This window comes from Punica granatum, chromosome 6 (genome assembly GCF_007655135.1).
Source record: "Punica granatum isolate Tunisia-2019 chromosome 6, ASM765513v2, whole genome shotgun sequence".
Taxonomy (NCBI): domain Eukaryota; kingdom Viridiplantae; phylum Streptophyta; class Magnoliopsida; order Myrtales; family Lythraceae; genus Punica; species Punica granatum.
Genome location: NC_045132.1, coordinates 8,753,275 through 8,775,744, shown reverse-complemented (window position 1 = coordinate 8,775,744; position 22,470 = coordinate 8,753,275). Strand labels below are relative to the sequence as shown.

Here is a 22,470-nt window from a genome sequence, read left to right as displayed (position 1 = left end):
TGTTACACTTTTAAAATATTTTGTACCATCAAGTAACAAAACAAACTTTTTGGACCAACTTAATACATTAGTGAAACTTTTTGGATCACCAGTGTAATTACCCTGAGTTAAAATAAGCGGATAGTTTTGACAAACCAAACTTCAAGGGTGAAGAGAACTTTGTATTTTATTGTTAAAATCCCCTCTCAGAATTGACGTCCCAACCACCTAATCAATGAATCACTTCATCCAGGTTAACCAACAAGCCGATCAGGATAATTCGAAATGCAGAAAGAGCAAGTTTCAGTCATGGTCCACTTCATCACAATCCAAAGGGAATTTTCTGGCAAAGATCGATTGCACTAAGTAATGCCTCAGACAAAATATAAGGAGAAAAGAAAACTGCAAACTCAAATTACATATATGAAGAAATGGATAAAAAAGAGAAAACACGGGGCTAAATGATCGGGGTAATATTCAAGCCCTAAATATGAAATGTATAAGCCGAGCGTAATAAGCTTCGAGTTCTCTTTTATTAGAGGCTACGACACGAAATTCACATAATGCCGAATTCTGAAGATGCGGAGCGAGTGATTAATAGGCAGATCCCAAATTAATAGGGACCTCACTCAAGCTCTTACAGGTTCAGTCGCTCTTTTCAGCCACGATCTCTCAGTTTCGTCCAGATAAGGAGCCAGAATATCCCGACACTTGGAATGGTAGGTATTAAGCCACTCTATCTCTTCAGAAGTCAAGAGACTCGTGTCGATCAACTTCGTCTGGTACGGTGCCTGAACATGATGGTGTGAAACAGTGATTTAACTTAGATAAATAGTTCTCAAACATCGTACAGTGCTGGTCATCATAATAAGCAAAAAAAGAAGCATGAATTGGAGAAGGAAATGCAGATGGATATCTCAAGAGATGATTAAACACTTGAAAAAAGCCAATGAGTTCATTAGACAGATTCTATTCTAACCGACTTAAAGGTGCATCAGATGACCTCCTCGCTCCCATCTTCCCCTTTTTCTCCTTCATAACTCATCAAGAACTCTCTTTTCAGGCCGTCTATTCTTTCTAACACTAAGTGTTGACAGTGTAGAGATGAAAACTAGATGTATAAATCAACTTACCCAAGTTATGTGCTCAAATGCCAGGTAACCTTTGTCGCCAAAGTTGAATTTTGTATCAGCCTCCTTGATTACCAACACATTCTCTATTCTGATGCCAAAGTTTCCATCTTCATAGTAACCAGGTTCTGCAAACAAGCGAGCACATAAAAAAATATATATACACACACACATAAAATATATATATATATATATATATATTATTGAACATCTCTGTAGTAAGTATGACTAATCAATCTAGTCTTCCATCTGGTCTCTGTATGGATTTATTTCACATATTTATTCGCACTTCCTAAGACAGTTGAATGCATTAAAACCAATAAGAATTTTAACAAATAATTTCAAATTTTCATAAACAAGATGGTCTTTCATGTAATTAGATTAACTTTAAATAATTCCTGCAGCTAATAATCTTAATGCTCAGATTAAAATACAATAAAGTATAGTTAGATAAGATTATGATTCTGTAGTTAGTCTTACTAGCAAAACTAGTCTTCTATCTGGTGCATTGCATGGATTTATTTCACAGATTTCTTTGCATTATCTAAGACAACTTGAAGCTATTAAAACCAATAAGAATTTTAATAATTAATTTCAAATTTAAAGGAAAAAAAGCCTTTAATGCAATTAGATTAACTATGAATAAATTTCTAATGATGAGATTAAAATACAATAAAAATAGTCTTTGCATCTATTGAAGAGCATGTTCTTTTCACAACTCAAGTTTGCATACTTTTTACCATATATGGTTTATATGACATCCCAATTTTAAAGACTGAACTTTGTTTCTAATATTATTGTATGCTGGTCATATTAGCAACTTGTAATTTTTTTCCCCCCATTTTTGGGAAACATTATGGTGAAAATGAATAAATTAATTTTCAAAGACAGTTATATTATAAGATCAGTTTACTAAAGTTTTTCTTTTTTTCTTATATATACATAGTTGTTATCTATAATAGTTTGGAGGTAATTATTAGTTAATTTTTTTTCCATTAATTATGTAGCATTATTTGCATTTTAATACTACTTGACGTTATTTATATGGATATATATATATACCACGGATACAAATGCCTGGGAAGGATTAATTTGCACCACAAGTAATTAGTACGAATCCTTATAACTGAATGTTCTACATTTCATCTCTACATAAAAATCGTATCATGTAGTCACTCTCCAAGAAACAATCTGAAAAGTAGTGTCTTTTGGTTATTTTCTGTTTCCCGTTATGGTGATTTATTCCGCCATCCTGCCCTAATTTCTGAAATTGCTGAATTACCACTCATAAGATTCAAAATATGTTGATGCATTCCTCCCACTTTAGTTTGTTCGATATACTTAGAGGTAAGTACTCTATCCTCTCAATAGTTCTTTACACCCTGATACCTCTCTCAGAACGGTAGGAGTACATAATACCCTTCTAAGGATTTGAAATCCCCCACCCCATGGAGACGAGCCCAAAGAACCAGGACAACTTCTGCCTTTGCAAGATGCCTATGTGATGTCAAATCAATTAATGCTATTGCTAGTAGCGCCTTCACCAGCATATTTCCATGTGTTGTTCAATGTTGCTCTTATCCTAATTTAACAATTAAGGCAACAAAAAAGAAAAAGGGTGTTTTAACTCTAACCTAAAACTTTCTAATAATCCTTATGGGATATTTTCTACTTTAACTGCTCAACTGAGAAAAAGAACAAATAAAGAAACCCAATCTCTTAGAAAAATGCAGCCCTTGTACTGACCGTCAGTAACAGTCATTGAGGCTTGTAGTGGCACATTACGAGGCCTGAAACTGATTAACTGCGGACCTGAAGATTCGAGCATTGAAACAAGGAGTCGTCAATCAACATATACCATGACCAAATAATGAGATCGCCTAGTTAAAAAATTTTAGGCATTTCTAAACTGTAATCTGCCAGCCAGTCAGACCGGTCCAACCAGGAATCAGATTTTTCTGGCCTGAGCGTCTATGAAACCACAATGCAAGTGATCAGAACCAATCAGCTCTTGCCAATACTGCCCAGTGTGGTTTTCTTAGTGAACCAATGCATATTTTCAAATGATTTTTATTTTTATGCATGAAACATCAAATCCAATTTAGACATTTTTTCCATTATAAACCCGATTGGTTGTAATGAAATTGCCTCAATCTATGACCCATTATCGCAAAGTCCAACCACTTAAATGCTGGTTTGGAAAAGCATGGTTTATGGTATGGTTGATCTAGTGCAGTAGTATTTTCTATCCAAGAACTGACAAAAGGGCACAATTTGTATGATCCAATTCCTTCAAAATATTACCTTCATGAACATTTAAAAATGATCCAATACCGTGACCAGTGCCATGGCGATAATCAAGACCGTCCTTCCAAAGAGGTATTCGAGCAAGTATGTCTAATGAATGGCCTGTAAACATAGATATAGCAACCTCATAACCAAAAGGCTAGAACACATAATAAGTTCATTGAATCAACAGTACTAACAGACATTTATCTCAAAAAGATCAAATACACAAGCCTCAGAAGAGAATTTTGTTACCATTGGTTCCATTGGGGAATCGAACATTACCCAGAGCAATGTGACCCTTCAAAACCTAAAATGCAAGCCAAGAAAATTATAATCTTTGAGCATTAGCTTAAAAACTAGTCAATGTTTGTAAAAGCAAATGGAAGTTAGGAATGCCAGCAAAAGAGAAACAGTTACTCTTTCCTTCATGCAAAAAGGGTTTCTTATTTATTTCATTTCCTATTATCTTTTAGAACTTTTACTTCTAGCAACCTACTCAGTCATATACTTGCAAGAGACAACCATAGACAACTACATTTGATTAATACAAAACACTAAGTCATGATTCAAATTAATAAAGCCAAACAAAGCTGCACTTTCCACTGTACCTACCAATATTGCAGGTATAACAATGAAAAGAGAGCTAAAGGGCACCTACCGCAGTATAGCATGCTTTCTCATGAGCAGAAGGTTTCCCAAAATGAACAGTTCGAGTTATGTCTGTTGTCCCATCTAGGTACTTCAAGATGTCATGCAAGTAACATAATGAGTCATATAAGCAAAATTGATGACAGTCTAATCGCAATTACAAGTTCTTCTAGTGAAACTATCTGTAGCAAATACATACCTGTGCTCCAGAATCAAACAGATAAATTTTGTCTGCATCTAGCTCTGCGCAAGTGTCAGCGTGTGGCTTATAATGAATGATTGCAGCATTTGAGCCAACAGACGAAATGGTAGGAAAACTCAAACCCCAAAAATGCTGCAGATATAAAAAATTAAACAATCTCGGTTATTCCGTAAGAATGCAGAGGCATTAGTCGTTCATAATGCAACTTTGTCTTTAAAGCCTGGCATGCTGAAGGAACACAGATGCAAAAGATTTAATAAGTTCACAACTGATCACATAATGCAGGAAATTTATCAACATCAAATATGTAAAACCATTTTTACAAAAGCTAATGAGAAAACTCTTGAAGAATGTCAAGAGGAGAAAAACTAATAGGGAAGTAGCAGAGATGCCAGCTAACAAATGCAGAAACCAAGATACTGCACTATCTACCAAGTAGTGCTACAGGACATTACCTCTTTTGAAGCTCGAAAACCCTCTAATTTATCACTTACATACACCTCCGTAAGTTTCTTAGATTGCCTGCCATATTCGTTTAAACAAACAGCAAAATCAGAATCCTATGCCATACTGATAATGAATACAAACTGAGTCCTGCAGCCAGGTAATGATGAACTTACCCCAGCTTTTTCTTAGTCTCTTCCTCCAAGAAATATCCAGAAGCACCATAGATATCCTGCATCTGTAAATTTAGGAAACAATTCCATTAATAAATATGTTTAAGATTCAAGTAATGAAAGATTAAATTCATTTACATAAATGGAGGAAGCTAACTACAGCACACTTCTCTTCTCAAGAAATTCAAGAATCTGTTAAAACTAGTTACCTGCTTATCCAACCAGACCAGATATTGCACAACTGCTGCACCATCCCGGATGTGTGCTTTTCTCAGACCTTCCAACTCAACGGGGTTCTGCAATATCCAAGTTAACTCGCATATATTAATCCTAAAATACGATTAAGCCATATTTTTTTCCAAAAAAAGCTTTGATAGCCTTAAACTCTAAATGAACAATTAATTTAACTTAAGTTCAATAGAAGAAATAAATGATTGGGCTGCTTGATCATTCTAATAAAATTTCTTGCTTATAATAGACATGTAGTAAAATTGACTAATTTACTATGGAATTGAAAACTTATCTAGGATTACAAATTATGCCAAACTTCATTACTAAACCTCGGAGGTTTTTTTCCCTACAAATCCCAGCAATTCACAGACAAACAGAAATTTTTTGTGTGAAAGTATGGTTAATATCAGAGAGAAGCATTACCAACATATTCTAAACAAAGTCTTCCTAAATCATAATAGCAAAAACAATGGCACAGTGCCCTGCATGAAAAACAGTTCCCTCAGTTGTTCACACTTCATGCTACTAGATCATAGATAAAATTGTCATTGCTTTCACTCAAATATTTCTAAATCTGCATGACTTAGATGGCTCAAGACCAATCATACTAAAACCATCTGAAGACTTATTATTACTGGCAAAAAAAATTTGAACTTTATGTTTTTAAGCATTTAAAATAACAATAACAAATAAAAATGATAATAGTAGTAGTAGTAATAATAAAAATAATAACAATAATATATTATGAACCATATAATATTCAAATTCTATTCGTAATACTAAAAGCATTTGAAGATTATTATTGGCGAAGATACTTGAAACTTTAGTTCTAAATCATCTACAATAAAATAATAATAATAATAATTATTATTATTATTATTATTATTACTACTACTACTACTATGAATGATGAAATCCATGCAATCCACAAAGAGAGATGAAATTTTTTTCAAAAAGAATAATCAAACAGATCTTTTAGTATCCTGAAATAACAGAAAGAATTAAATGCTACAAAAGTGTAGTCATCCTTCAACATCAATGAGCGTTCATAAGATCCAATAAGAATGTTGAAGACCCCTCAATCAAAATTGTTCAAGTGAGACAAGTGCAACATAAAATCTTCAATTATTATTATGTCTGAAATAGCCACTTCGTCTAGTAGGCACTTTACACACTAATTTCTCTACTTCCAAAAGTTTCAACATCAATTTTCTCCGAAAGCCACTTACTATTATCCTATTGGGCATTTGAAATGCATCCATTGAACTAAAAACAATAAGCACTCCCAAAAGGATATCCACATACAAGCCCAAATATTTCAGCATGATGACTGTATCTTTTGGTAGCCGTAGAACTGGATATAATACCTTCATAGCTTTTGGAAGTGCTACAGGGGACTGCTTCAGTATAACTTTGTCTGCATTTAATTGTGAATACAAACCATAGCAGCATGAAGCGGCATCAATCCATATCAAATCAACACTGTCATCGCCTTCCATTTTGTCTGCCTCAGTAGGCGCACTATTGGCCTCACTACATCCTTTTGCAATTGAAGGCTCAAGCTGGTCAGATGCAAGTAAGGTAACATCCGTGCTAACAGTAGCATACTCCCGTACTTCAATCCCATTGCCCTCGAAATAGGCATTTACCTGCAGAAGACTCACAGTTAAAAATGACTGAATAAAAGGATGCATTAACTTTCCAAGAGATGGCCAGACTGTTACAAATGAGCAACTATAGTATGTGACACTATGTGTAGTGATAACTATAAGTTACAGATGCATGAGAAACACGTGTAAATGGAAGAAACAAAAGATGGAAAGAATAAGTGCAAGCCGAAATATTCCTTACTAATGGATTTAGATAGAAGACGCGGCTACTCAACTGTAACACTGAACAAAACTAAAATTAAAACAAGAAACTAACCTCAGGAGACACCTTCCTCTTGTCCACGTAAAAGAAAGCTGAACGTGATGTTACAATTGCAAAAGAATGAACCACAGGGCAGTAAGACACATCACTGCCCCTGATGTTATACAGCCAAGCAACCTGCAGATTAAACTAAACTAAGAAAGTGCTTCCCCATATATGTGTAATGACAATATTTAAGTTAGCTTGAAACCTTGCCTCGTCAAGTGCTGTGAAAATTATACCACGAGCTTTCTCCTGTATAAGTTTTTCCCTCAAATCATTCAGTTTATCCGTAACAGAGCGACCGGCAAATTCTAATGGATGTACAATGACAGGATTTATTTCTGCAGCTGGCCGGTTTTTCCAGACCTCATCAACCAAGTTGAAAGAAGTCGGGACAATCTTCTGCTGTCTTTTCACAAAAGCACGTTCCCATCTTTGTGCAGTGTCTACCGATATGCACCAAGGATCAACACCAATGGCTGCATCTTTCTCCATATTCTGATTGATGAAACACAAAATTACTTAAAGAAGCAAAAGAGGAAAAAAGTGATTGTTTCAAGGTATACTTGGTGCATAAGTGATTGTACAGAAAGAGTACTGAGTAAGAAAATAGCTAAATAAATAGAGGCCAATGTAAATAAAAGTTAAAGTCATGGTAACATGCTTTAAAGATATCCATGTAATGACTAGCAATGCCTTTACAAGCGAGTCTTGGGCCTAATCACCTTGCAGCCTGAGCAAACCAAAAGAGAGTACGAAAACATTTATATCGATCAATCATCACGAAAGAAAAGTATGCTAACACTTATTGCAAAGGAAAGTAAATTTTATTGTCTGATCAACAGACTAATACCAAACTATGGAAGAAAAATAACCGAATCATCAAAAGAAAATATGTCTGTACTGACTAAGAGATTCTTGCACAAAACCAGTGAACAGACCAAGAATCTGGAGGAAGGATAAGAACTCACATCGGCGATCCAGATTTCTACAGCAAGGTCTTCTCCAATACGCATGAGTCTCCACTGATCACTAAGCTCCTGAGTTGCCTGCAAAAAGTACCGCCCATCGGTCCAAAGCAGTGCCTCATTCATCGTTATAAGTGCCAGACCTGATTGTCATAAAATGGTCCAAGATTCATTATGTTAGAGAAACATCCAGCCAGCAATAATTGCTTTAGGTGAACTGAATTTTCCCGTTTTGCACGCTAAATGTCAGTAACCCCTTAACTTTCGATTCATCACAGTGAAGCCATATAAAACATTGAGAAACAAGGGACAATTCCATAGATACAATTCACTATTCATCAAAGGAAAAAAAAAAGTAAAATCCACCACAAAAGTTATAAACTTTGATGCCGAAGGAACTCGTGCACGACATAAGACGAACGGAAGTCAATGAATTTCACACTCACCAGCACTTCCGGTGAATCCGGACACGAACTCGCGCCTCTTGTCCCGGCCAGACACGTACTCGCTCTAGCAGAAACAGTAACGAAAAACAGCGGTTCAATCAGCCGATCAGCGTGATAATCAATGGCGAAGAATCCATCACAATTGAAGCGGCAGCAGAAAAGTCGAGAAATCGGATTCATTTAGCTCTAAAGAAGTTAACCTGATGGTAGTCTTCGGACGGAACGACCAAGGCGTCGAGAGGAGGGGAGTGGGAGGCCATCAGAGACCTCAGGGAAGCGAGAGTGTCCGCCATTTCCGACTGAACGAAGCTCAACTCTCCCCGATCGCTTGATTGACGAAGAAGAAGATTTAGGGGGGAGTGGACTGATGGGATAGTTGATGATGGAGAGACTTTTATGGGATCCTCCGAGGAAATTACAATTAATTTCAATTGTCTCCCTATGGTTTCTCTTTCCGTTCAGTTTGCTTCTTATAACTGTATTTCTTTTCTCTTCTTTTTTTTCAGTTTGTGTCCGTGAGTCGGACCAGATTGTGTGTTTGGTTTTAGAGTTAATAAAGTTGAATTTTGATTTTAATTGAATTATAATGATTGTATTGTTAAATTATGAAGAAAAAAATATGAAAAAATAATGAGTAATTGAAAAAAGTAATGAATAATTGAAAAAATTAATGATTAATGATTGTATTGTTGAATTGTGATAAAAATAATGAATAGTTGATGAAAAGTAATGATTGTGTTGTTGAGTTAAAGATAAATGAAATAGAGTTAAAATTAAAATTAAAATTAATTTGCGAAATCAAACGAGACAAATAACATATACTTTGGAAGATTAGAGTGAGTTTTGGAAACTCAAAAGTTATCTTCTTATCAAATTTCACTAGGAAATATCTCATAATACTCCAAGCTTCCAACGAATGAGATCGAAGAAAATATTGAAAAAGTATTACGTATATATTTAATTGAATAACACTCCATCAATAATGAGTCAACAATCGATCCACACTTTGATTGTTACTCATTCAAAATAGATGAGTGGTAAATATTCTTTTCATGGCATCGGAGTCACATGCTGCAGAGGCGAGTAACTCTATCATTCCTTCCTTGAAAGCCTATTGGAGCATCTTGCAATAATTTTGACTTTTTTCTAAAGTTAATTTTAGAGTGCGTAAAAGTGGGTGTTAAGAGGTGAGAACTTTAGTAATATCATAGCGGAACCAACTGACAAAACATCAGTGGAACTTATTGAATCAGATTCCAAAGAAATGAATTATATTAATTTTCCGATATCAATATTTTAATGCAATATTTTCCTATATCAATATTCTAACGCAATCTTTATTCTTATTCTTTTTTTTTTCAGTTTACACTAACTGATATCTAGAACTAAAAGTCCTCTAATGGGATTATTTGGAAATGGAGTTGAGTTTAACTCATTTCCATTCCAACTATATATATATATATATAATTTGATTGTAATAATAAGGTTGAAGGAGAAAATAAAAAAATGAAAAAAAAGAGTAATGAATAGTTAAGAGAAAATAATGATTGTATTGTTGAATTGTGGAAAAAGTAATAAATAATTAAGATAATTTAATATTAAAAATTTAATTGAATGGTAGTTAAAATAAAAAAGTTGAAGAAAATTGAAAAAATAATAATTGCGTTCTTAAATGGTGTGTTTTTTTAGTTGAGATTTTAACTCAACTTAACTCAATTATGGAGAATAAGAAAACACAAAAAAAAATTATTACAAATGTAGAAAAATATATGGATGTGTGAGAATATATATATATATATATGTATATATAAATGTAAAGTAGATATGAAATTTATTATTAAAAAATTAATTATAAAAATGATAAAAAAATATGAGTGAGATATTATTATTAAAAGAAAGAAAAAGATAAAACAATAATGATTGTAATGTTGAATTTGTAGAAGAATATAATTGAGTTAGGTAAAGTAAAATTTTTATTCTAAAAAGAGTAAATAGGCAATTTCGTCCATGACTTTCGCAAGTTACTTCAATTTCGTCCCTGACTTATTTTTTGCATCAATTTCGTCCCGGACTTTGCATTTTTACATTAATTTCGTCATCGACTTGGCACTTTTGCATCAATTTCGTCCATGATACATTAAATTGGTCATCGACTTTGCACGGTTACATTGATTTGTCCCTGACTTTGCACGGTACATCAATTTAGTCCCCAATTGCATTGATCATGTCCCAATGCGACATCAATTTGGTCTCCTGCCACATCAATTTGGTCCCGCCGTCAAGTATGGTCCCTAACGGTATTAAATGGTGCAAATTGTTACATCAATTTGGTCATCGTACTACATCAAATTAGTCCTAAGCTATTTCAAGGTCGCTATTCTCATCCTCGTCATCGTCACAAGGCTCTTCATCAAATGGAGGAGAGGGATCGAGACGCGCAACGTCCTTGGCCCGTTGGATGATCTTCTCGACTTCATCCTTCTCATCGTCGGGTTCGAGTAGCTAGGGTCTCAGTCTCGACCGTCGCAAGTGAGCGATGCCCCTGAAGGGACTAGATTTGCGGAAGCCACAAAAGGAGAAGATGATGAGGACGAGGAACGATGAAGGTAACCTCTTAGAGCAGTGAATCGAGCAGAGAAATCATTGTCCAAGACGACCTTCAGCTCGTCGTCAACTTGAGGTAGAGGAGGTGATGGTTTTGGCCGCGTGAGGGATGGAGTTGGGGGAGGAGATTTTAGAGCTTTGAAGCGGCAAGATCGAGGGAATGAGAAGCAGAGCGTGCAACGTGAGAGTTGAGGGAAAGCTTCAAAAGAACACTCGAGAGAGAGATTGAGCTTTGAGTGAAAGAACCGAGTTGAGAGTTATGTTGAGGGAGCATGGGTGAATTGGTTGAGCTGTCTCTCTATCTGTTATGTCTGTTCCTGTTCTGTTTGCTTTCTCTTTTTTATTTTCTGCTTGAGAGAGAAGGAGAAAGAGAGGAAGAGAAAAGGAGCCCGAGAGAGAGCTGAGGGAGAGAGGGAGATTAGTTCAGTCAATGAGTTGAGGGGACTGGGAGGAGTTGGACTGAGCTAAGAGTGAAAGATCGAAAAGGAGAGAATTGATGGTCATCTCTAATCATCATCGTGAGCTACAAAAGAAGCAACTCAGAAGCAAAGATGACCGAGAGAGAACGGGAGTTACTGTGTTCAAAGGAGATCAAAGCATGGTGATCGATGAAGGTGATCCCCCGATGCCCCCTACAGGTCTATCCCTCGACTTTGTTATTTGCTATGTTCCTGAGCTCCCTCGAAAAGACTGTCGACGTGATCTTGGCATGAGGATTCGAATTTGCAGGGTGGGCACCGAAATTCGTTAGAGGCGGGTAGACTAACTTGTCGAGAAGCTACCAAGGAAAGAAGAAACAAAGAAGAAGAAGACTGGGAGAAAAGCTGGGCGAGAAATGGAAACTCGCACAAGAAGAGGAAGAGGAAGACAGAGAAGAGGAAATTCATTTGAAGTGGGACTATGGGAAGAAAGAGAAGGAGAGACAGAGAGAGAGAGATAAGATAGAGAGAGAGAGAGAGAAAGAAGACAGATGAAGAATATGATAATTTATGGTTACATCAATTTGCACAGTCGTTACATTAATTCAATCCCTGAACAAACTAGCGGAATAGTAACCTCGTTTGCCCCTATGTATCCAGGGATCGATATGATGTAACGCCAAAACTCAGGGACTTGTGTTGCGAAAGTCATGGACTAAACTGATGTAACCGTGCAAAGTCAAGGACTAAATTGATGTAACCGTGCAAAGTCATGGACCAATTGATGTAGCAGGGACAAAATTGATGTAAAAGTGCAAAGAATTGATGCAAAAGTGCAAAGACAGGGACGAAATTGATGTAAAAAATAAGTCAGGGACGAAATTGAAGTAATTTGTGAAAGTTTGGGACGAAATTGCCTATTTACTCTTCTAAAAACCAAACAAATCAATAATTTGAATCAGTCACCTTGATTACTTTTTGCTTTAACATGACAAAAGCTAATCAACATAATATATGGAGGAAAATGCCACAACTATTAAGTGCATTAATGAATAATCAAGCACAACATACGCGCCTTTGTACTATTATTATCTGTCATGGCAATATCCATCGGGCACTAAATAAGAACGAAAAAGCTGAGTAATAATAAGCTCAAAAGTTCTATTTTTATTAGAGGATAAAGGCGAAATCCAATATAAGATTTATGAACACCGCATAGAATAAGTTACTTATATAGGCAGATTCCAAATGAATGGAGACCTCGCTCAAGCGCTTACAGGCTCGGTCGCTCTTCTCAGCCATGACATCTCGGTCTCGTCCAAATAAGGAGCCAGAATATCCCGGCACTTGGAATGGTAGCTGTTGAGCCACTCTATCTCTTCAGGCGTCAAGTGTCTCAGGTCCATCAACTTCGTCTGGTAGGGCACCTGAAAATTATAAGGTAAAACCATGACATAGGTCAATGTTATAAAACAAACTGAATCAGTTGTTATATAACATGCATATATGAAAGTTGAAGAGGAAAATATAAAATAAAGCAGAGACCTGTGCAGACAAGAGAAACATAAAGTGAAAAATTACCGAAGTAATGTGCTCAAATGTCAGGTAACCCTTGTTGTCGAAATTGTATATGGTATCAGCCTCCTTGACTACCAGCAGATTTTCTATTCTGATGCCGAAGTTTCCGTCATCGTAGTAGCCGGGTTCTGGAAGAAAGACGGCATATGTGAAATTAAATCAAGGATCTCAAGATTGGTTATACTAACCAAATGATTCTACCATCCTTTGTATTTTATACCGGTTTATTTCACATGCTTAATATTTTTCTTTATAAGACACATTTTATTTCACATTTCTATGACACAATTAAATGCTATTAAGGAAAACAAGAATTTTAATAATTAATTCCAAATTTTCAAAAAAAACAAAACAAAAGAAACTTTAGCGAAATTAGATTATGTGAAAATCTCATTTCGTTTTGGAAACATTATTAGTGAAAATCTATAAATCACTGACCATCAGTAACGGTCATTGAAGCCTGTAGTGGCACTGGCACGCTACGGGGCTTTGGACTGATTGAATGCGGACCTGAAGATTCAAGCATCAAAACAACTCGTCAGTCAATATTACATACCGAACAATCTGATCACGTCATATAAAGTTTTAGGCATTACTAGAAATCGTAATTTTACACTATTTCGCAAAATCCAAATTGATTGTGAGAAAACCCGATTCAACCGAACCACTTAACACATGGGCTCGTTCTGAAAGGTGTGGCTCATGTCGGGCAGAAAATTGTATTGTCTATCAAATAAACTGCGAAAAAAAAGCGCCACTTATAATTCATAAACATGCATACCTTCATGAACATTTAGATATGATCCGATTCCATGCCCAGTGCCATGACGAAAATCAAGGCCATCCTTCCAAAGAGATGCTCGGGCAAGGATGTCGAGTGCATGACCTATAAACACACATATAGCAATCTCACAACCAGATAACTATAACTGATTAACATAGATGTTCATAGAATACGAGCCAATAATGTCGGAAGAGGAGTTGTTACCATCGGTTCCATTTGGGAATCGAGCATTACCAAGAGCAATGTGACCTTTCAGCACCTGAAATGGAAGCCGTGGAAATTAAATAATCTTCAAGTGGGTAGTACTGAAACGAACTAGCCAAAAGTAAAAGCAAATGTAAAAAGAGCAAAAAAGGCATGCATCTACCGCGGTATAGCACGCTTTCTCGAAAGCTGAAGGTTTCCCGAAATGAACTGTTCGAGTTACGTCTGTTGTGCCATCAAGGTACTTCCATGTGCCAGGCAATGAAAACAAAATGAGATATATCTATACATACATAACATATATAGAACCATAAAATGTCCAAAATGGCATATATACCTGTGCTCCAGAATCAAAGAGATAAATTTTATCTGGATCCATTTCCGCGCAAGTTTCAGCTTCTGGACTATAATGGTTGATTGCAGCATTTGGGCCAACACAAGAAATGGTAGGAAAACTCAAACCGCGAAAATGCTACAGGTAACGAAAAAAATCAAATGATATTTGTTATTCCTTGGGAATGCGGAAAGCATTAGTTGTTATGCAACTTGGTCGAGACTGAATAACTAAAAGCCTGGCATGTCGAAGGAAAGCACAAATGCAAAAGATTTAACAAGTGCTACTGGTGATTACTCACCTCTTTTGAAGCTCGAAATGCTTCTAATTTATCACTTACAGTCACCTCTGTCAGTTTCTCAGATTGCCTGTCACATTTGTATGGTGATAAGAAAAGATCCTACGGCTTACTGATAATCATTAATACAAACTTAACCAAGTTCAGCAGCAGCCTGGTAATGAAGACCGAACTTACCCCAGCTTCTTTGTTTCTCCCCCCAAGAAATATCCCGAAGCACCATAGTTGTCCTGCATCTGCAAGATGTGGGAAGCAAACAATCCCCTGAATAAAGATGACTATTAATAAAATTTGAAATATATAACGATTTGATTCATAAAATTTGGTTAGTTTTCTATCTCATTTTCTTTTAAGTATGACCACAATGTTTTTATAAACTATTTCTGTAAGGTCTCAAATATTATATTTCGCACTCCTTTAATTTCAAAGATTAGAAAATAAATCGAGAAATAGAAAAAAAAAGGGTTAATGTAACTGCCATTTCCCAAATTTAACCCCTTATAAATGTTATCTCCCAAGCTCTAAATCTGAAATTTCTACTCCCTATCATAAATAAATAAATAAAAATGCTCCCAGCCATTGCAAAATGACAATATAATCCCTAATCATCAATGAGAGAACTAAAATCAATGAAATTCCAGGACAAAGTAAAATAGTGAACAAATTTAGTCCAATAACATTCGATAAAATTGTGCTTTCACATAAAGAAAAACGAAGGCTTGTTTGATTTCTAAATTCGGTTTTAAAATATTAACTCTAACTTTAACTCTACTCACTACACAATAAAAATCAACAATACAATTATTATTTTTCCATTTTTCTTCAATTTTTTTAACCATTCAATTCAATTTTGAATAATAAATTCTCTCAACTAATCATTACTTTTTCTACAATTCAATAATACAATAATTACTTTTTTAACTATTCATTACTTTTTCACATTTTTTCTCATAATTCAACATCACAATCATTACAAACTAATTAAAATCAAAATTCAACTCAACTCAACTCTGAAACCAAATACACTATTTATGTCTCATTTCCCAACCGACCATAGTAACTCTTTTTCCGAGTTCAAGTGACAATGTTACAGAGTTTTATTGATGTTTTTGCTAATTTTAGATATTTCTTAATTAAACTCTAATCATGCCATCAAGTTTTACAAGAGAAATGTTTGTTCATTTTTTATCTCCATAGTTGAAAATTCAATCAACGAAAATTTAACAAAATTTGATTTTATTTTTCAGGTGAAAGTGGGAATTAATTAATGAAATATCATGAATTTCGCCCTTTGCATAATTTCATTAGGTATGATATTTTAGGAAGTAAGATTTTACTTTTCAAAGTTTAGGGGATGACCTTTAAATGTTTGTCGTAGTTCACGGAGTGATACTTTTATTTATCCAAAAAATTGAGAAAATAGAAAAGGAAATGGAGTTGCACGGGAGGCGAGGTCGCTAATGACCCATGAGGTCTCCAAAGACTAGCCAAAGGGCGGTGGTGGCCACCGAACCAGCCACTGCCACTCCTCTGTTCCTCTATCCTTTCGAGAGAGAGAGAGAGAGAGAGAGAGAGAGAGACAGAGACAGAGACAGAGAGAGAAAGAAGAGGCAGTAGCATCTGCAGCCGACCACCACCACTTCGAGTGCACGAGACTGAGGGCCCTTTCTCTTCCAATTAATTGACTTTAAAAGAATACCCACCATTACCCATTATCACTTTAACCCCTTCATGCTTTATCTTCTCCTCAACCGGCAGTTTAATTTTTTATTTTATTTTTTCCCGTCTTGTAAGATGCAATAAACTATGTATTCTGTGAATTAATCTTGTAACTAAAATTAGAATAAGATAATAATTATATATATAAAAAAGGGCCCTCATTCGGGTCCACTTATTCTTTCCTAAATTATCCATGTTAGGTAGCTCAATTAATAAGAACAATCGATGATTTTAGATTAAAATGGTAAAATTTCTTACCACAACTACCCATAGCCTCTTTACCTCACTTTTGGAAGTTCCCTCTCTGTTTAAAAGTCGTAACTTGAGTAATTTTATTTGTTTATTTTTTATATAATAATATTCTACTTTTTTTACTGTATTCTAATTATAAAAGAAAATGTACAAAGAGGCAATATTGAATCATTTATTTTTAAATAATAGTTAATATTTCGTGGATTATCTAAATAATAAATTCATAAAAGTGATTTATTTTAGTGATTCCGCATGCAGTCCCTAGTATATATCACAGATTTAAAAAAAAAAACTGATACAGGCCGAGAATCTTTCAAACTTACTAAATCAATTTTGGACATTATCTAGAAGTAAAATTTATTTTTCCAATAATATATTTTTGTCATTTTAATTTAATAATAATTCTATTATTTTGACTGTATTCTAATTGAAAAAAATTGTACACTGGCAATATTGAATCTATTATTTTTTAATTAATAATTAATATCATGGATTATCTAAATAAATTAATAAATGTGATATTTATTTCAGCGATTCCACACGCAATTCCTAGTGTGTGTGTATATGTATATATGTATATATTTATAACTGATTTAAATAAAACAAATTGATACCTAAAACCTCTCAAACTTACTAAACCGATTTCAAACATTATCTGGAAGTAAAATTTATTTTTCCAATTATATATATATTTTAATTTAATAATAATTCTGTCGTTTCGACTGTATTATTATACAATTATTATTAGTATATTTTATACAAGGATATGAAAGCAGGTCCATGCAATTGAGGGGGCAAGTGAGTGGGTTTTTCCCACCCGCCCCCCCGTTCCTTTTTCTTTTTAAAATTTTAGTATTTTTTATTTTTATATTTTTACCCCATATATTCCATGTCTTCACCGTTTTTTCAAATCTATCATGTGATTTTAAATTTTTCAAAAATATCTCATGATTTACATTTTTTTCTAAATCTATCTAAGCGTTATATTTTCTGTTAATGAAACGTAAGTATTCTCCAAATCTATCTCATGGTTTTAATTTTTTTTTAAATCTATTCTATGGTTTTATTTTTTTTCTCAAATTCTATCCTTTTAATTTTTTTTCTCAAATCTATCTCGTTGTTTTAATTTTTTCTCAAATCTAATCCGGGTAAATGGGGCACAGTGACAATACCGTTAAATGTTGACGGAAGATATAATGGCGGAATAAATTTAGAAAAAAAAATATAAACCATGAGATATTTTTGATAATTTTAAAAGCATGTGATAGATTTGAAGAAATGGTGAAACCATAGGATATTTGACGTAATTTGCCATAAATTTAATTATGTAGATCTCTTTTTTTTCTCCAATGTGTACGTTTGCTACTCCGAACTTTAATAGGTCTAATTAATCTAGATTCGAGCTAAATAGACCTACTAAGGAATAAATCTCTCCCGATCGTGAATTTTCTTCAATTACAAAACTTACACCTAATGCCTTACCTAAGGATAACAATAATCGACTCTCCTAAAACCAACGTGACCAATTCACGTTAATAAAAAGTCTATTTTAATTCGTTACTAAGTTTTTGGTTCAAATATTAGTCACCAATTTAAATAGTCATTTTTTATTCGTCATTTTTCGATGTGATCCACTTGATATTCGGAAGTCCGCTAGCTCTGATTAATCTAGACTTGAGTGAGGACGACCCACTAAATCTCTTCTGATTGTGAATATTTCCTAATCACAAGACTCACACCCTAGACTGTACGTACTATCGTGGTAATATAAAACTTATTAAGAATAACATATCATAATAATATTTTTTGAAAAAATAATATTAATTAATTTAACTCCATAGATAAATTTGTAATGATATATTATAATAAGTAAAAAGTAAGTCATATGTTTATAGAAAGAAAAGTGGCTCAATAAGGGGTTTACTTCAAATTTTTTTTCCATTATCTTACCGAAATATGTGTTTTACGCTTATGTGGTTGTTAAGAGAGGAGGACTTTCTTATTATTTTGGAAATTAATTAATTTAATTGATTATATAGGTAGTTTTTTGAGAGTTAATAGGATTTTTTTAATATAATGAAGTTTTCTAGTAATTCATTTAATACTTTCGTAATAGTAACATATGTTCGAATGTAATTTAGAGTACATACTTTTCGATGTATACTCTGGTTTTATAATAAGTCTTGATATTTTTATAGGTATAATAAGTCCTTCTATATCATATAGATAAACTCTTTTCATATATTTTTATAACCTAACAAATATCGATTGAGAAAATAGCGTAATAAAATAAAACATAACTTTATAACTATTATAAATAAATTTTAGACAAAGCATAAAGAGTTATTATATACATACTTTTTGAATTACAAGTAATATTTTTTTAATTTATACATACATCCAAGAAGACCCATAAACATTACATATATGTCATTTTCGAAATATTATAATCATATATAAATATTGGACATGATCTAGTAGTAAAATTTATCATTACAATTACATATTTTTATGTCATTTTAACTTATACTGTTATTCACAAAAAAAGCTTCATGATCAAAGGGGGTGTAGCGCAGTATCACACGCCTTCGACTGGTGACAACAGGTTCGATACTCAAGTGTAATTACCCGTGTGCTTTCATTAGATGTTTACAGGACATTTGATTTCAGAGTTAAAGTTTTGAATTTGTAACTTTGATTTTGATTGTGAAAAAATGCCAAAAAAATGTAGGGCCTGTGGACCCCATCAGTTTTGTTGTGTAGTGTATTGGGTAGTGTATGGGATTGTATATTGAATAATATATGGAGTCCACCAGTTTGACTTTGAAAATGTATGTTTTGTTGTGTACTGTATTGAGTTAAAGTTAAAGGTAAAATTTTAAACTGCGACTCTGAAACCAAACGGAGCATTTCAAAAAATGCTTTGTAACTAGGTCCATGACCATACTTTGTAATTGAGAAAAAAAAGCTTCACGATCAAACTGCATACCTGCTTGTCCAGCCAGGCAAGATATTGCACAACTGCCGCACCATCCCGAATGTGTGCTTTCTTCAGACCTTCTAACTCAACAGGGTTCTGCAATATCCAAGTTAACCTCATACATATAAGTATTCTCAAATGCAGTTAAGCCATACTTTTTCCAATAAAGGAAATTTTTTTTATAACCATAAACATTTTCTGCGGTCTTAATATTTCCAGAGTCTATCAAAATTAGATATATAAAGATTGATTGGGCTGCTTGATCTGTCTAATGAAACTGCAAAGTGATAGCGGGATCAAACTTGATTTCAGTTTGAAAATCGTACTGCCTTAAATGTTGTTGCATAAGTTATGCTTCGTTTTAAGATGCTAAATTATTATCTAATGAAACATTTATAAGCATTGTGTAAATTATTGACCTGGATCCATGCTACGCGGTGTTGATTTTATTTTGTATGAGTCTATTTTTTAATAGCCAAAGGAACTGGATATAATACCTTCAAAGCTTTTGGAAGTGCTGCAGGAGATTGCTTCAGTATTACTTTGTCAGCATTTAACTTGGAATGCAAAGCATAGCAACATGAAGCAGGATCAATCCATATCAAATCGACACTTTCATCAGTCTCTGCTTTCTCTGCCTCGACAGGAACCCCATCGGCTACAATCCCATTTTCCGCAGCGGAGGAAGGCTTAAGCTGATCTGACCCAAGTAAAGCAACATCCGTGCTTACGGTAGCATAGTCCCGTACTTCAATCCCGCTGCCCTTCAAGTAAGCATTCACCTGCGTAATAACTCATAGTTAAAAGAAGAGGATGCATAAACATTCCAACAGATGGGCAGTTTGCTCCAAATGACCAACTATAGCATGTTCCGAAGTGATAACAAAATGTTACCGATGCATGGCAAACATTTGTAAATGGAAGAGTTGGAAAAATGAAACCTGAAACAACAAGAAGCTAACCTCGGGAGACACCTTCCTCTTGTCGACGTAAAGGAAAGCTGAATTTGATGTTACGATAGCAAATGATTGAATCACAGGGCAGTAAGACACATCACTGCCCCTGATGTTGTACAACCAAGCAACCTGCTGATTAACAACAAAACTAAGAAAGCGCTTCCCAGAGTATGTCTTGCAACAATATTGACTTAGTTTAAAACCTTGCCTCGTCAAGTGCCGTAAAAACTACGCCTCGAGCTCTCTCCTGTATGAGTTTTTCTCTCAAATCATTGAGTTTTTCAGTAACAGAGCGGCCAGCGAATTCTAACAGATGTACAGTTACAGGATTTATCTCTTCGGCGGGCCGGTTTTTCCAGACCTCGTCCACCAAGTTGGGGGAAGTCGGGACAAGCTTTTGAAGTTTTGTCGCAAAAGCACGCTCCCACTTTTGTGCAGTGTTTACCGATATGCACCAGGGATCAACACCAATCGTTGCATCTTTCGCCATATTCTGATTAAAGAAGCAAGAGGTGAAACACACTTTACGGAAACAACTTTTCTAAATAAGACCAATAAAATTCCTGACCTATAAGTGGTTGGGCTCATATCCCATCTAAACGCGAACTATTACGTCATAAAATTTTTTCTCCGTATATTTCCGGTGTGAGAGGATCTTAAAAATGTGAAACTACAATATTGGTTATCCATATTTGAACAGCCTGCGAATCGTACAAGAACTCACATCTGTGATCCATATTTCAACAACAGGGACTTCTCCGATACGCATGAGTTTCCACTGATCACTCAGCTCTTGCATTGCCTGCAGAAAGTACCGGCCATCGGTCCACAGCAGTGCCTCACTCATCGTTATTAGCGCGAGACCTGATATTGCCATAAGGCGGTTCAGAAGAGAAAACAACAAATGCCAAACGAACTCGTGCAAAAGTCAAGTCACAGAGTTTTAACACTCACCGGCGCTCCCGGTGAATCCCGACACGAACCCACGCCTCTTATCCCGGTCAGACACGTACTCGCTCTGCAAAAGAGCAACAACAAAAGGCAGTTCAATCAGAAGATCAGCGCGCAGAGAATTCATTACGATGAAAGCAGCTGAAGCAACATGGAGAAATCGGATTCATTTAGCAGTAAAGAAGTTAACCTGATGGTAGTCTTCGGATGGAACGACCAAGGCGTCCAGAGGAGGGGAGTGTGAAGCCATCAGAGACCTCAGCGAAGCAAGAGTGTCCGCCATTGCTGACTGAACGAAGCTTTCGATCTCTGATCGGTTAAATTGAGTCAGAGTGTTTGATTGGCGAAGACGTTGCTTTGATGGAATGGACTGATGGCAGAGTAGGGGGAAGCCATTTTGATTTTATAGAGATTTTCTCCGAGGAAGATGCTATAATTTCAATTTGGTCCCTATAGTTTTCTCTCCGTTCAGTTTGCTTCCCATAGTTTTATTTGCTTCAACCGCTAATTCCCATTTTTTCCTTTTAAAATTAAATTTTGACATTAATGCTCTCATTGTATTAATAGAAGGAACGATTATTTAAGATTTTCTGGTCGATGGTACGTTTTCGAGCCGCAATCTCAATGTTTTTCTTTTCCCTTCTTGCGGTAATAGGACTGCCGCAAGTTTAGAAAGAGAATAGAGGAGGATTTTTTTTTAATCGTTAAACATAGAGGAATGACATATAGCCAGGGATCACAATTGAACATAACATCTCGAAATTGATAAGATCTCCTATACAGATTCTCATATTTCATGATAAATAACTTACGATTGATCCCTTATTTACTTTTCCATAAAAGATTATCACACGATTCTTAATAAGTCAGTGTAGTGAATTTAAACATATCGCCAAACCAAGCACCAATATCTGTCTTCCTCTCTTAACCCTCTCCCCAATTAAATGTCTAGATTTTCCTTTTTCTT

The 22,470-nt window shown here is 34.9% G+C and overlaps 2 protein-coding genes across 2 annotated transcripts; both read right to left on the bottom strand.

The window, feature by feature from the left end:
* Positions 1-301: 301 nt before the first annotated feature.
* Positions 302-8,868, bottom strand: LOC116211153 (aminopeptidase P1-like). Its single transcript, XM_031545396.1, has 16 exons — positions 8,625-8,868; positions 8,425-8,488; positions 7,982-8,121; positions 7,224-7,508; positions 7,023-7,145; positions 6,464-6,745; positions 5,075-5,161; positions 4,869-4,930; positions 4,704-4,770; positions 4,246-4,380; positions 4,057-4,137; positions 3,651-3,705; positions 3,414-3,518; positions 2,856-2,921; positions 1,113-1,237; positions 302-770 (listed from the first exon to the last, which is right to left on the bottom strand). The coding sequence occupies exons 1-16, from the start codon at positions 8,715-8,717 to the stop codon at positions 609-611; spliced, it is 1,932 nt and encodes a 643-aa protein (XP_031401256.1). The 5' UTR covers positions 8,718-8,868; the 3' UTR covers positions 302-608.
* A 3,624-nt stretch (positions 8,869-12,492) lies between these two features.
* On the bottom strand, positions 12,493-21,892 carry LOC116212031 (aminopeptidase P1-like). The gene is made up of 16 exons (XM_031546607.1): positions 21,694-21,892; positions 21,507-21,570; positions 21,277-21,416; positions 20,761-21,045; positions 20,559-20,681; positions 20,094-20,378; positions 19,606-19,692; positions 14,823-14,881; positions 14,649-14,715; positions 14,351-14,485; positions 14,177-14,257; positions 14,014-14,068; positions 13,807-13,911; positions 13,464-13,535; positions 13,029-13,153; positions 12,493-12,874 (listed from the first exon to the last, which is right to left on the bottom strand). The coding sequence occupies exons 1-16, from the start codon at positions 21,784-21,786 to the stop codon at positions 12,713-12,715; spliced, it is 1,938 nt and encodes a 645-aa protein (XP_031402467.1). The 5' UTR covers positions 21,787-21,892; the 3' UTR covers positions 12,493-12,712.
* Between the last annotated feature and the right edge of the window lie 578 nt (positions 21,893-22,470).

Coding starts and splice junctions, on each gene's coding strand:
- LOC116211153 (XM_031545396.1), bottom strand. CDS start 8,717: ATGGCGGACACTCTCGCTTCCCTGAGGTCTCTGATGGCCTCCCACTCC. Junction 5,162..6,463: donor CACTTCCAAAAGCTATGAAG/GTATTATATCCA, acceptor TGGATATTGCAG/AACCCCGTTGAGTTGGAAGG. Junction 2,922..3,413: donor ATTTTTAAATGTTCATGAAG/GTAATATTTTGA, acceptor TCGAATCTTCAG/GTCCGCAGTTAATCAGTTTC.
- LOC116212031 (XM_031546607.1), bottom strand. CDS start 21,786: ATGGCGGACACTCTTGCTTCGCTGAGGTCTCTGATGGCTTCACACTCC. Junction 14,882..19,605: donor TTGCCTGGCTGGACAAGCAG/GTATGCAGTTTG, acceptor CACATCTTGCAG/ATGCAGGACAACTATGGTGC. Junction 13,536..13,806: donor ATATCTAAATGTTCATGAAG/GTATGCATGTTT, acceptor TTGAATCTTCAG/GTCCGCATTCAATCAGTCCA.